Source organism: Mobula birostris, chromosome 2 (assembly GCF_030028105.1).
Source record: "Mobula birostris isolate sMobBir1 chromosome 2, sMobBir1.hap1, whole genome shotgun sequence".
Classification (NCBI taxonomy): domain Eukaryota; kingdom Metazoa; phylum Chordata; class Chondrichthyes; order Myliobatiformes; family Myliobatidae; genus Mobula; species Mobula birostris.
In genome coordinates this window covers 88,158,796-88,173,365 of record NC_092371.1, presented here as the reverse complement: position 1 = coordinate 88,173,365, position 14,570 = coordinate 88,158,796, and the positions used below count along the sequence as shown (strand labels likewise).

The 14,570-nt window shown below is 44.9% G+C and overlaps 1 protein-coding gene across 7 annotated transcripts in view; it reads right to left on the bottom strand.

Annotated features, from left to right (window-relative positions):
- The window catches only part of LOC140188363 (DENN domain-containing protein 3-like), a 180,098-nt gene that overhangs the window by 124,748 nt on the left and 40,780 nt on the right, over positions 1-14,570 (bottom strand). For 5 of the 7 annotated variants that reach the window (XM_072244564.1, XM_072244590.1, XM_072244574.1 and 2 more), the window contains exons 5-6: positions 12,016-12,131; positions 10,096-10,229 (exon numbers count right to left, since the gene is read on the bottom strand). In XM_072244564.1, the coding sequence (XP_072100665.1) occupies positions 10,096-10,229; positions 12,016-12,131 (250 nt within the window). The remainder of the gene's footprint in view (positions 1-10,095; positions 10,230-12,015; positions 12,132-14,570) is intronic. The other 2 variants (XM_072244601.1, XM_072244606.1) reach the window with 1 other exon arrangement.

Here is a 14,570-nt window from a genome sequence, read left to right as displayed (position 1 = left end):
ATTGCAAGTCGAAAAGTGACACTTGGCTGTACATAAGGTGACTGACAGGAAACAATAAAGTAGTGGTAGATGGGAGAGGGACAAATACTCCATGAGCAGGGTGGGTGGGATCCTTCATGATGTTACTGATCTGTTTCTGGCACCTTTCTGTATATATGCCCCTGTTGCTGGGTCGGCTGATGCCAGTGATACATTGGGTAATTTTGAGTACCCGTTGTAGTAGAAGGGAAAACAATAACAGAATGCAGAATGAAGTGTTACTGTTACAGAGAAAATGCAGTGAAGCAGGAAGTACAGTGCAAGACTATAATGAGGTAGATTCAGAGGCCAGACGTCCATCTATTATTCCAGGGGACCATTCAATAGCTTTGACAGTGGGGTACAAGCTATCCTTGAAACTAGCATGATGTGCTTTTGTATCTTCTGCCTGATGACAGGAAGGGGAGAAGAGAGAATGTTCAAAGTGCAAAGTAAAATTTATTATCAGAGTGCATCCATGTCACCACAATTAACCTGAGATTCTTTTCCTGCAGGCATACTCAGCAAATCTATACAAAAGCAACAGTAAACAGGATCAACGGACAACAACCTGTGCAAATACAAATGGAAATATAAATAAATAATGAGAGCATGAGGTAACCAGATAAAGGGTCCTGAAGCGAGACCTTTGGTTGTGGGAACACCTCAAATAGTATGAGTGTTGTTATCTACTTTGACTCGAGAGCCTGATGGTTGAGGGATAGTAGCTGTTCCTGAACCTGGTGGTGAGAGTCCTGAGGCACCTGTACCTTCTACCTGATGGCACTGGTGAGAAAAGAGCACGGCCTGGGTGGTGAGGATCTTTGATGACGGATGCTGCTTTTCTATAACAACATTTCATGTAGATGTGCTCATGGCTGGGAGGGTTTTACCCTTGATGTCCTGGGCTGAGTCCACTACCTTTTGTAGGATTTTCAGCTCAAAGGCATTGGTGTTCCCGTACCGGGCCACAATGCAGCCAGTCAGCACACTTTCCACCACACATCTATAGAAGTTTGCCATGGTTTTTGATGACATGCCGAATCTCTTCAGACTCCTGAAGAATTTTTGAGGCGCTGTTGTGCTTTCTTCACAATTACATTTATATGATGGTCTAGGACAGGTCCTCTGAGATTGTGACAGCCAGGAATTTAAGTTACTGACCCTCTTCACCTCTGCTTCTCTGATGAATACTGGCTCAAGGACCTCTAGTTTCCCTCTCCTGAAGTCTACAATTAGTTCCTTCCTCTCACATTGAGTGAGAGGTTGTTGTTATTACACGACTCAGCCAAGTTTTCAACCTCCCTCCTGTATGCTGATTCATCACCCCGTTTGATACAGCCCACAACAGTGGTGTCATCAGCAAACTTGAATATTGTCGTAGCTGTACTTAGCCACACAGCCATAGGTGTAAAGCGAGTAGAGCGGGGGCTAAGCACACATCCCCGTGGTGCTCCTGTGCTGTTGGAGATTGTGGAACTGTTTTTGCCAATCCAAACTGATTGGAGTCTACGAGAGAGCAAGTCCAGGATCCAATTGCACAGGGGGTACTGAGGCCCAGGTCTTGGAGTTTACCGATTAATTTTGAGGAGATGATAGTATTGAATGCCAAGCTGTAATCGATAAAGAACATCCTGATGTATGCAGCTTTGCTGTCCAGATATTCCAGGGTTGTGTGAAGAGCCAGCGAGATGACATCTGCTGTGAACCTGTTGCTTCGGTAGGGAAACTGGAGCGGATTCAAGTCATCTCTCAGACAGGAGCTGATATGCTTCAACACCAGCCTCTCAAACACTTCATCACTGTGGATGCAAGTGCCCTGGACAACAGTCATTGAAGGAGGTCACCATGCTCTTCTTGGGCTCTGGTATGACCCAAGTCTCTTGAAGCAGGTGGGTACCACACATTGCCGGAGTGAGAGGTTGAAGATATCCGTGAACACAACAACCAGTTGGTCAGCACAGGTCTTCAAGTACTCGGCCAGGTACCCCGTCAGGACTGGATGCCTTTCTTGGATTCACTCTCTTGAAGGAAGGAAGCTGAAAAGTGAGTGAGGGAGGTTGGAGGCATGAGCAAACTGAGGCTGGAGAAGAAACTGAGAATTTGGGGTTCAGTTCACAGCGCTGGGGAATCCAAATGCAAACTTTCCCAAGTGCCGCTCTGTGTTTCTGAGTTCAGAAGACTGAGATGCCAAAACCAGACTGGGTTCACTCTGCCTCCTGCCCTTTTGTGTGCCATCACCACCCTCCTGCCCACCCGTCAATGGTTCCCCAGTACAACGGTATGTGTGACCCTACGATCTACCTTGTTATGACCCTGTGCTGCACTTCCTCGCATTCTGTTCTTGCTTTCTCAATGTCAAAATGACTTGATAGAGGTGTACAATATGAAACATAGATTGAGTGGACAGTCAGAGACCAGGTAGAAATGGCTAATACAAGAGGGCAAAACTTTAAAGTGATTGGAAGAACATTTAGGGGGTAATGTCAGAGGTAAGTTCTTTTACACAGAGAGTGGTGGGTGTGTGGAATGCACTGCTAGAGGCAGATACATTAGACATTTAAGTCAGGCATATGGATGACAGATAAATGGAGGGTTATGTAGGAGGCAAGGGTTAGATTGATCTTAGAGTAGGCTAAAGGGTCAGCACAACACTGTGGGCTGAAGGGTCTGTACTGTGCTGTAGTGGTCTATGTTTTCCCTTGTACTACCTTAATGTATAGTTGTTATGAAATTATCTGAATGGATGATGTGTAAGACAAGTGTTTCACCGTATCTCAATACATGCGACATTACTCAACCAAATGACCACATTTCAGAGGTGAGAGGTCAACGCACTTGTCTGCCAGACAAACTGGTACAAACATTCGTATATTGTATCTTATTTAGGGACATAGCAGGGTAACAGGTCCAACAAGCCTGTGCTGCCCAATTACACTCTGTGTCAAATGGAAAAAGCCGCTGAAAGTTATAAACTCAGCTAGCTCCATCACAGGCACTAGCCTCCCCAGCATCAAGAGCATCTTCAAAAGGTCATGCCTCAACAATACAGCATCTAATGTTGAGGACATCATCACCCAGGACATGCCCTCTTCTCATTACCACCACCAGGGAGGAGGTATAGGACTCTGACACTCCCAAGTATCAGGAACTGCTTCATCCCCTCCACCATCAGATTTCTGAAAGTACAATCAGCCCATGAAAACTACCTCACTACTTTTTTTCTTTTTTTACCTCTATTTTTGCACAACTTATTTAATATACAGTGCCTGTAAAAAGTATTCACCTGTAATAAGTTTTCATATTTTATTGTTTTACAACATTGAATCACAGTGGATTTTATTTGGCTTTTTTGACCCTGCTCAACCGAAAAGACTCCCTGTATACCAATGACTGTGGCACCACCCACAGCTCTATTCTGCTAATTAAATTTGCTGATGACACTGCATTGATTGGCCTTATCTCAAACAATAATAAAGTGGCCTACAGGGAAGAGGTCTTGTCAAGTCTGACACAGTCTTGTCAAGAAAACAATCTCTCCCTCAATGTTGCAAAAACAAAGGAGCTGGTTGTGGATTACAAAAAGACTAAGGAGCTGGTAGTAGACCTGAGGAGAGCTAAGGTTCCGGTGACCCCTGTTTTCATCCAGGGGGTCAGTGTGGACATGGTGGAGGATTACAAATACCTAGGGATACGTATTGACAATAAACTGGACTGGGACAAAGAACACTGAGGCTGTCTACAAGAAGGGTCAGAGCCGTCTCTATTTCCTGAGGAGACTGAGGTCCTCTAACATCTGTCGGACGATGCTGAGGATGTTCTACGAGTCTGTGGTGGCCAGTGCTATCATGTTTGCTGTTGTGTGCTGGGGCAGCAGGCTGAGGGTAGCAGACACCAACAGAATCAACAAACTCATTCGTAAGGCCAGTGATGTTGTGGGGATGGAACTGGACTCTCTCACGGTGGTGTCTGAAAAGAGGACGCTGTCTAAGTTGCATGCCATCTTGGTCAATGTCTCCCATCCACTACATAATGTACTGGTTGGGCACAGGAGTACATTCAGCCAGAGACTCATTCCACCGAGATGCAACACAGAGCGTCATAGGAAGTCATTCCTGCCTGTGGCCATCAAACTTTACAGCTCCTCCCTTGGAGGGTCAGACACCCTGAGCCAATAGGCTGGTCCTGGACTTATTTCATAATTTACTAGCATAAATTTACATATTACTATTTAACTATTTATGGTTCTATTACTATTTATTATTTATGGTGCAACTGTAACGAAAACCAATTTCCTCCTGGGATCAATAAAGTATGACTCTGACTATGAATGGAGACAGGCTAACCCCTATTGACATCAATGGATCTGGGGCTGAGAGGGTGAGCAGCTTCAAGTTCCTCGGCATCCACCTCATGTGGTCTGTAATTACTGGCTGTGTAGTGAAAAAGGCACAACAGCGCATCTTTCATCTCAGACGGTTGAAGAAGTTTGGTATGGGCCCCCAAATCCTAACAACTTTCTACAAGGGCACAATTGACAGCATCCTGACTGGCTGCATCACTGCCTGGTATAGGAACTGTACTTCCCTTAATCACAGGACTCTGCAGAGAGTGGTGTAGACAGCCCAGCGCATCTGTAGTTGTGAACTTCCCACTATTCAGGACATTTACAGAGACAGGTGTGTAAAAAGGGCATGTAGGATCTTTGGGGACCCAAGCTATCCCAACCACAAACTGTTCCAGCTGCTACCATCTGGGAGACGGTACTGCAGCATAAAAGCCAGGACCAACAGGCTCCAGGACAGTTTCTTTCACCAGGCCATCAGACTGCTCACACTGATTTAAGTACACTTTATATTATATTGACTGTTCTATTTATTATAAATTACTATGATTGCACATTGCACATTCAGATGAAGACATAATGTAAAGATTTTTACTCCTCATGTAGGTGAAGGATGTAAGAAATAAAGTCAATTCAATTCAATTCTTTTGTGCCAAAGTGAAAACAAATTTCTACTAATTGGTCTAAGTTTATTACAATTATTAAACACAAAATAATTGATTACATAAGTATTTATCTCCTTCAAATCAGTATTTAGTAGAAGCACTTTTGGCAGCAATTACAGCTTTGAGTCTGTGTGGATAGGTCTCTATCAGCTTTGCACATCTGGACATTGCAATTTTTCCCAATTCTTCTTTACAAAACTGCTCAAGTTCTGTCAGATTTCATGGAGATCGTGACTTAACAGCCCCGTTTAAGTCCAGCCACAAATTTTCAATAAGATTGCGGTCTGGACTCTGACTTAGCCACTCCATGATATTAACTTTGTTGTTTTTAAGACAGTCCTGTATAGCTTTGGCTTTAAGCTTGGGGTCATTGTCTTGCTGGGAAAAAAAACTTCTCTCACATTCTCTTGCAGATTGCGTCAGGATTTTTCTGTATTTTGCTGCATTCATTTTACCCTCTACCTTCACAAGCCTCCCAGGACCTGCTGCAGTGAAGCATCCCCACAGGATGATGCAGCCACCACCATGCTTCACGACAGGGATGGTGTGTTTTTGACGATGTGCAGTGTTCGGCTTACAGCAAACATAGGATTTAGTCTGATGGCCAAAAAGCTCATTTTGGTTTCATCAGAACATAGAATCTTCTTCCAGCTGACTTCAGAGTCTCCCACATGCCTTCTGGCAAACTCTAGCTAAGATTTCATGTGAGTTTTTTTCCCAACAGTGGCTTTCTCTTTGCCATTCTCTCATAAAGCTGCGACTGGTGAAGCACCTGGGTAACAGTTGTCTCCCATCTCAGCCACTGAAGCTTGTAAGGCTTTGTGTGTCAATGCAAGGAGCATTCGTAACAAGGTGGATGAATTAAAAGTGCAGATTGTTATTAATGAATATGATATAGTTGGGATCACAGAGACATGGCTCCAGGGTGACCAAGGATGGGAGCTCAACATTCAGGGATATTCAATATTCACAAGGGATAGACATGAAAGAAAAGGAGGTGGGGTAGCATTGCTGGTTAGAGAGGAGATTAACGCAATAGAAAGGAAGGACATTAGCCGGGAAGATGCGGAATCGATATGGGTAGAGCTGCATAACACCAAGGGGCTGGTGGGAGTTGTGTACAGGCCATCTAACAGTAGTAGTGAGGTTGGGGATGGTATTAAACAGGAAATTAGAAATGCGTGCAATAAAGGAACAGCAGTTATAATGGGTGACTTCAATCTACATATAGATTGGGTGAACCAAATTGGTAAGGGTGCTGAGGAAGAGGATTTCTTGGAATGTATGCGGGATGGTTTTTTTGAACCAACATGTTGAGGAACCAACTAGAGAACAGGCTATTCTAGACTGGGTTTTGAGCAATGAGGAAGGGCTAATTAGCAATCTTGTCATGAGAGGCCCCTTGGGTAAGAGTGACCATAATATGGTGGAATTCTTCATTAAGATGGAGAGTGACATAGTTAATTCAGAAACAAAGGTTCTGAACTTAAAGAAGGGTAACTTTGAAGGTATGAGACGTGAATTAGCTAAGATAGACTGGCAAATGACACTTAAAGGATTGACGGTGGATATGCAATGGCAAGCATTTAAAGATCGCATGGATGAACTACAACAATTGTTCATCCCAGTTTGGCAAAAGAATAAATCAAGGAAGGTAGTGCACCCGTGGCTGACAAGGGAAATTAGGGATAGTATCAATTCCAAAGAAGAAGCATACAAATTAGCCAGAAAAAGTGGCTCACCTGAGGACCGGGAGAAATTCAGAGTCCAGCAGAGGAGGACAAAGGGCTTAATTAGGAAGGGGAAAAAAGATTATGAGAGAAAACTGGCAGGGAACATAAAAACTGACTGTAAAAGCTTTTATAGATACGTGAAAAGAAAAAGATTGGTTAAGGCAAATGTAGGTCCCACACAGACAGAAACAGGTGAATTGATTATGGGGAGCAAGGACATGGCAGACCAATTGAATAACTACTTTGGTTCTGTCTTCACTAAGGAGGACATAAATAATCTTCTGGAAATAGTAGAGGACAGAGGGTCCAGTGAGATGGAGGAACTGAGGGAAATACATGTTAGTAGGGAAGTGGTGTCAGGTAAATTGAAGGGATTAAAGGCAGATAAATCCCCAGGGCCAGATGGTCTGCATCCCAGAGTGCTTAAGGAATTAGTCCAAGAAATAGTGGATGCATTAGTGATAATTTTTCAAAACTCTTTAGATTCTGGACTAGTTTCTGAGGGTTGGAGGGTGGCTAATGTAACCCCACTTTTAAAAAAAGGAGGGAGAGAGAAACCGGGGAATTATGGACCGGTTAGCCTGACACCGGTGGTGGGGAAAATGCTAGAGTCAGTTATCAAAGATGTGATAACAGCACATTTGCAAAGCGGTGAAATCATTGGACAAAGTCAGTATGGATCTGTGAAAGGAAAATCATGTCTGACGAATCTCATAGAATTTTTTGAGGATGTAACTAGTAGAGTGGATAGGGGAGAACCAGTGGATGTGGTATATTTGGATTTTCAAAAGGCTTTTGACAAGGTCCCACACAAGAGATTAGTGTGCAAACTTAAAGCACACAGTATTGGGGGTATGGTACTGATGTGGATAGAGAATTGGTTGGCAGACAGGAAGCAAAGAGTGGGAATAAACGGGATCTTTCCAGATTGGCAGGCAGTGACTCGTGGGGTACCGCAAGGCTCAGTGCTGGGACCCCAGCCGTTTACAATTTATATATTAATGACTGAGATGAGGGAATTAAATGCAGCATCTCCAAGTTTACGGATGACACGAAGCAGGGCGGCAAAGTTTGCTGTGAGTAGGATGCTAAGAGGATGTTGAATGACTTGGATAGGTTAGGTGAGTGGGCAAATTCATGGCAGATGCAATTTAATGTGGATACATGTGAGGTTATCCACTTTGGTGGCAAAAACAGGAAAACAGATTATTATCTGAATGGTGGCCGATTAGGAAAAGGGGAGGTGCAACGAGACCTGAGTGTCATTGTACACCAGTCATTGAAAATGGGCATGCAGGTACAGCAGGCAGTGAAAAAGGCAAATGGTATGCTGGCATTCATAGCAAGAGGATTCGAGTACAGGAGCAGGGAGGTACTACTGCAGTTGTACAAGGCCTTAGTGAGACCACACCTGGAGTATTGTGTGCAGTTTTGGTCCCCTAATCTGAGGAAAGACATCCTTGCCATAGAGGGAGTACAAAGAAGGTTCACCAGATTGATAACGCAAACAACAGGAATTCTGCAGATGCTGGAAATTCAAGCAACACACATAAAAGTTGCTGGTGAACGCAGCAGGCCAGGCAGCTTCTCTAGGAAGAGGTGCAGTTGACGTTTCAGGCCGAGACCCTTTGTCAGGACTAACTGAAGGAAGAGTGAGTAAGGGATTTGACAGGAGGGATGTCCCTCTGAATATACCCCTTGCCCATCCTCTGGGTCCCCCCCCCCTGTCTTTCTTCCCGGACCTCCTGTCCCATGATCCTCTCGTATCCTTTTGCCTATCACCTGTCCAGCTCTTGGCTCCATCCCTCCCCCTCCTGTCTTCTCCTCTCATTTTGGATCTCCCCCTCCCCCTCCAACTTTCAAATCCCTTACTCATTCTTCCTTCAGTTAGTACTGGCGAAGGGTCTCGGCCTGAAACCTCGACTGCACCTCTTTCTAGAGATGCTGCCTGGCCTGCTGCGTTCACCAGCAACTTTTATGTGTGTCACCAGATTGATTCCAGGGATGGCAGGACTTTCATATGATGAAAGACTAGATCAACTAGGCTTATACTCATTGGAATTTAGAAGATTGAGGGGGGATCTTATTGAAACATATAAAATCCTAAAGGGATTGGACAGGCTAGATGCAGGAAGATTTTTCCCGATGTTGGTGAAGTCCAGAATGAGGGCTCACAGTTTGAGGATAAAGGGGAAGCGTTTTAGGACCGAGATTAGGAAAAACTTCTTCACACAGAGAGTGGTGAATCTGTGGAATTCTCTGCCATAGGAAACAGTTGAGGCCAGTTCATTGGCTATATTTAAGAGGGAGTTAGATTTGGCCCTTGTGGCTAAAGGGAGCAGGGGGTATGGAGGGAAGGCTAGTGCAGGGTTCTGAGTTGGATGATCAGCCATGATCATACTGAATGGCGGTGCAGGCTCGAAGGGCCGAATGGCCTACTCCTGCACCTCTTTTCTATGTTTCTGTGTAACTCCTCCAGGGTTGTCATAGGTATCTTAGTGGCCTCCCTCACTAGTCTGCTTCTTGCATGGTCACTCAGTTTTTGGAGATGGTCTGTTCCAGGCAGATTTACAGTTAACTGTACTCCAAAGGATTTTCAGTGACTTGGAAATTTTCTTGTATCCATCTCCTGACTTGTACTTTTCAATAACCTTTTCACAGAGTCGCTTGGAGTGTTCTTTTGTCTTCATGGTGTAGTTTTTGCCAGGATACTGACTCACCAGCATAGACTTTCCAGATACAGGTGTATTTTTACTATAATCAATTGAAACACCCTGACTGCACATGGTGAGCTCCATTTCACTAACTATGTGACTTCTAAAACCAACTGGCTGCACCAGTGTCATATTAAAGAGGGTGAATACTTATGCTATCAATTATTTTGTGTTTTATATTTGTAACTAACTTAGATCACTTTGTAGAGATCTGTTTTCACTTGGACACGAGAGTATTTTTCTGTTGATCATTGTAAAAAAAAAGCCAAAATTAAATCCACTGTGTTTCCATATTGTAAAACAATAAAAGATGAAAACTTCCAAGGAGGGGGGTGAATAGTTTTTATAGGCACTGCACTCTATGTATTTCTTATTGTAATACAGTTTTTTTATCACGTATTGGAATGTATTGCTGCTGCAAATCAACTAATTTCATGACATTTACCAGAGATATTAGGCCTTATTCTGGCCTGTATGTGTTTGGAATGTGGGAGGAAACGCACGGAGTCACGGGTGAAAGTACAAACTCCTTCAGGCGGTGGTGGGTATTGAACCTGGGTCGCTGGCACTGTAATAGCATGCTACCATGCTGTTTCTGTGTGTATCTTCTGTTCACTTACCAGGAGAGGCAGTCCTTGAGCGCAGTGTAATACGGGAACTTGGTAATCACACAGATGGCATAGGGGACCCGCAGACAGACAGCTTCTGCTGCCAGCTCCGTGCCCGGGGTTTCTGCAGGATGCAGGTCGCTCTCCTACAGGGCAAAATCATTTCATCAGACAGTGGCAGTTGCCCCTCCTCTTCCTGAAAACTAACCACCCCCTGCCCCCTCCCAAGGAGGGTGAGGTCACTCCGCCAGACGAGAGTACCACACAAATCACAGGAAAACTCTGCCTGTTGCCTTCGGTAGACCAACAGGCAAAATGTTCAAAGTAAATTTACAGTCAAAGTACATACATGTCACCATATACAGTCCTGAGATTCTGTTTTGTGGGCACTCATGGTAAATTCTCCAACACTGTGTGCTAACTAGCGAACTGAAAGTTGTCTACACAAGGATTTTCCCACAGCAGCATCCGTCCTTCCAAATGAATTCTGTTCTTCTCTGACGTTCATTTACCATTTCTTTTTCCCTTCTACAATCCTCCGCTCTTTAGAAAATGGCATCCTATTCTTTTACCTGTTCTGTAGCTAGAATGTTCCTAAGACAAAGCCTATTGGCTAATTCAACCATTTAATTCAACTTAATCAACTGAATTTTTATTTTAAACAGCAAAAATGAGATACTCAATTGTATAATGTAATTAAAGGAACAGATAATGCATTTTGAGAAAATCTGCAGAAAATAAAATACCCAACAATGTAACTGGATCAATAAAAGAAAGCATGGTCTTAAACCCAGGTATTACATGTGTATGCCAAATACAACCTTGAGATTCATTTCCTTGCAGGGATCCACAGGAGAGCAAGGAAACTTAATAGAATCCACAATAAACCAAAGACCAACAAATATCCAATGTGGAAATAATAAAAAAGTAAGCAAATAATATTGAGAACAAGAACTGCAGAGTCCTTGAAATTCAGTCCACAGGCTGCTGAGTCAGTTCGGTACTGATGCAAGTGAAGTTGGTTCAGGAGCCCAATGGCTGTAGGGCAAAAACTGCTCCTTAACATAGCAATGTGGGGCCCAATGCTCCTCCAACTCAACCTGGCAACGTGGGGCCAACATTCTGACATCTCAACCTGGCAACGTGGGGCCAACATTCTGACATCTCAACCTGGCAACGTGGGGCCCAACACTCCGACACCTCAACCTGGCAACGTGAGGGCCAATGGCCCTATAGATCCCAGCCAATGGTAGCTGCAAGAACAGAGGGAGAATACCAGGTTCCAATCCCACAAAGTACCCACTCCCCCACCTTGCTCTGGGCTCCCCACCCTCATCATCACTAGATTCAGGAACAATTATGAACCCTCAACCATCAGGCTCTTGAACGAGAGGAGATAACATCACTCAATTTCACTCACCCCATCACTGAAATGTCCCCACAACCTATAGATTCACTTTCAAGGACTCTTCATCTCATGTTCTTAATATTTATTGCTTATTTATTCATCATTATCAATTGGTTTGCTTTTTAAATATGTTGTATATACTGCGAATGCCATTAGACACTATGTGTCAGGCTGGTATATGATGACATATATGTACCTTGATAATAAATTTAAACCATAAGACATAGGAGCACAAGTAGGCCATTCGGCCCATCATGGCAGGTTTATTATTCCTCTCAACCCCATTCTCCTGCCTCTGGTTTTCTCTCCATTTAGAAAATATTCTACCTCTTTATTCTTTCTACCAAAGTTCAAGTTCCCTGCACAGTTCAGTAACAGCAAGTTCTATCCCAATTTCCCTTCCTCTGTCTCTGAACGTTCCCAAACTGATTTCAGAAATCCCGACCTTGAGAGGAACGGCTCACTGTCTTTGAGTATCGCAAAGGGACCAGTGTCCGAAGAAACGGTGACATTGCAGTCCTCACCTTGATCTCTCGGTACACCTGAAGCACCACACCGTGCTGTCGGTCACCCAGAATATCCGTCAGTACGAGGAAGTGGAAAGAACCTTCTCTTCCTTCAGTGTCCAGCTGAAATCCATCTGGGAAGGTGCAGCAGTGGATGGAGGGAGAGGCAGAGGGGAAGAGGGAGGGAGGGAGAGGGGGAGAGGGAGAGGGGAAGAGGGGGAGAGGGGGAAGGAGAGGGAGGGAGAGGGAGGGAGAGGGAGAGAGGGAGAGGGAGGGAGAGGGAGGGAGGGAGGGGAGAGAGGGGAGAGGGGGGGAGAGGGGGGAGAGGGAGAGGGGGAGAGAGGGAGAGGGGGAGAGGGGGAGAGGGGGAGGGAGAGGGAGGGAGAGGGAGGGAGAGGGAGTGAGGGAAGGAGTGAGGGGAGAGGGAGGGATAGAGTGGGAAGGGAGGGGGAGGGGGAGAATGAGAATGAATCACATTCAAATAGACCAAAGTTAGAAAGGGAAGCACAGAGAGAGAAAATGAGAGAAGAGAGAAAGCAGAGAGAGGGGTGAGGGAGAGAAAGAAGAAGGGGTGGGGGGGGGAAGAGTGAACGATAAATTGACAGAGAGATTTGGAGACACACATAAAGGCAGAGGGAAGCAGAAGAGCAACAGGCAACAGATTAATAGAAATATCAACAAGAAGATGGAGGGAAAGTGAGAGTCAGAATTAGACGCAGGAGAAGGGTGGGGAGGGACAGAAAGAATAAAAAAGGAGTGGGAAACACAGAGAAAGTGAAAAAGGAAGAACATGAGGGAGAGAGTGAATAAGCGAGGGTGAAAGGGAGAGACAGAGAGAGTCAGATTGAAGCAGAGACAGAGAGCGGAGGAGAGAGATGAAGAGTGGAGGTTGCGATGGGGGTGAGATGGACACAGAGAAATTAGAGAGATGACGAGGGGCAGATATGAAGAGAGGGGAGACAAATGAATAATCTAGATTCTTCTTATTTGATGTCTGGTTTCCCAAGTTCCCACAGCTACAGAGATTCATCAACTTTGGACAGGTACTAATGTCAACTAATCTCACACTCCATCCTACCCACATAACACAGCACCAGGGTCAGAGTTCTCTGTCCATCTGTAATAAGACCATAAGACCACCATCTTTCCACCACCCGATTACTGTGGCTCCAGAAACATTGTCCAAATGAAGACAGCAGGGACAGCAGACACTGGAATCTGGATCAATCCACAAGCCACTGGATCGAGCAGCATCTGGTGGGAGTGAGGACAAGGAATTGTCTAGGGACAAGGGAGTGAGCAGTCCTCTCCTTCCACCAATGTTGAGGCCCTCCTGCAGGTTGTTAGTTGTCCAAGCTCTCCCTCTGTAAGTGATGAGGGTTGGAAGCAAGAAACGGGGGAGGGGGACCTATGGGAACATGAAGGGACATTCAATACCTTAAGCCCACGCTGTGACTCCACAGCTCTCTGCCCCGCTTTTCAAACACAGATCCATCTACCCTGCCTTTGAGGATCACAGCTTCAGAATACAAGGATGTCCATTTAGAACAGAGATGAAGAGGAATTTTTTTAGCCAGAGGATGGCGAATCTATGGAATTCATTGCCACAGATAGCTGTGGAGGCCAGGTCATTGAGTATATTTAAAGTGGAGGTCGAGAGGTTCTTGAATATTAAGGGTGTCAAAGGCTACAGGAGAAGGCAGGAGAAAGGGAAAATAAATCAGCCATGATGGAATCGTTGCAAAGACTTGATGGGCCGAATGGTCTAATTCTGTCACTATGTCTGATGGTCTTCTCAGCAGACCCACAGACCCTTGTGGCCTTTGAGGGAGAGAGTGCAGGTTTGTAACAGCTGTTTCTCATTACCTGTTAACCCTTTCAGTTCCAGTGCCATTCTGTGACACTGAACCCTGGTGGTCCCTTCAACCAGAGCTGTGGTAGGCAGGCTGCAAACATTTGCTCCTGAGGTGGGAGTTCTCAACAGAGGCTCCACACTGTCCTCTTGGGTCAACATCCAGTCTGAAACCTGACAATGTGCTGTTCAAGGACATTAACCTACTGCCCTCTACTGTGCCTATTGTCTTGTTTATTATTTATTGTAATGCTTGCACTGTTTTGTGCACTTTATGCAGTCCTGGGTAGGTCTGTAGTCTAGTGTAGTTTTTGTGTTGTTTTACGTAGTTCAGTGTAGTTTTTGTATTGTTTCATGTAGCATCATGGTCCTGAAAAACGTTGTCTCGTTTTCACTATGTACTGTACCAGCAGTTATGGTCGAAATGACAATAAAAAGTGACTTGATTTGACTCAACTTGACTTGACTCGACTCGACTCTTGATGGGCAAGGGACAAATCGTGAGGTGTTAAACCCTGGTGGGTGGGGGTGGGTGGGCTTTATCAGGTGAATGTTGGGAACACACAGTTTTCTTCCTGGTCAGTTTCCCCACACAAATCGGTGCCAGCTAACCTAATTACGTCTCTATAGAGACAGCTTCAGGGAAGTTCCAATCGTGGCCCAGTATGGGGTGGGGTTGTTAGCTGTCCTGTGGTCATGGCTTGGGGGGAGGGTCTGAAAC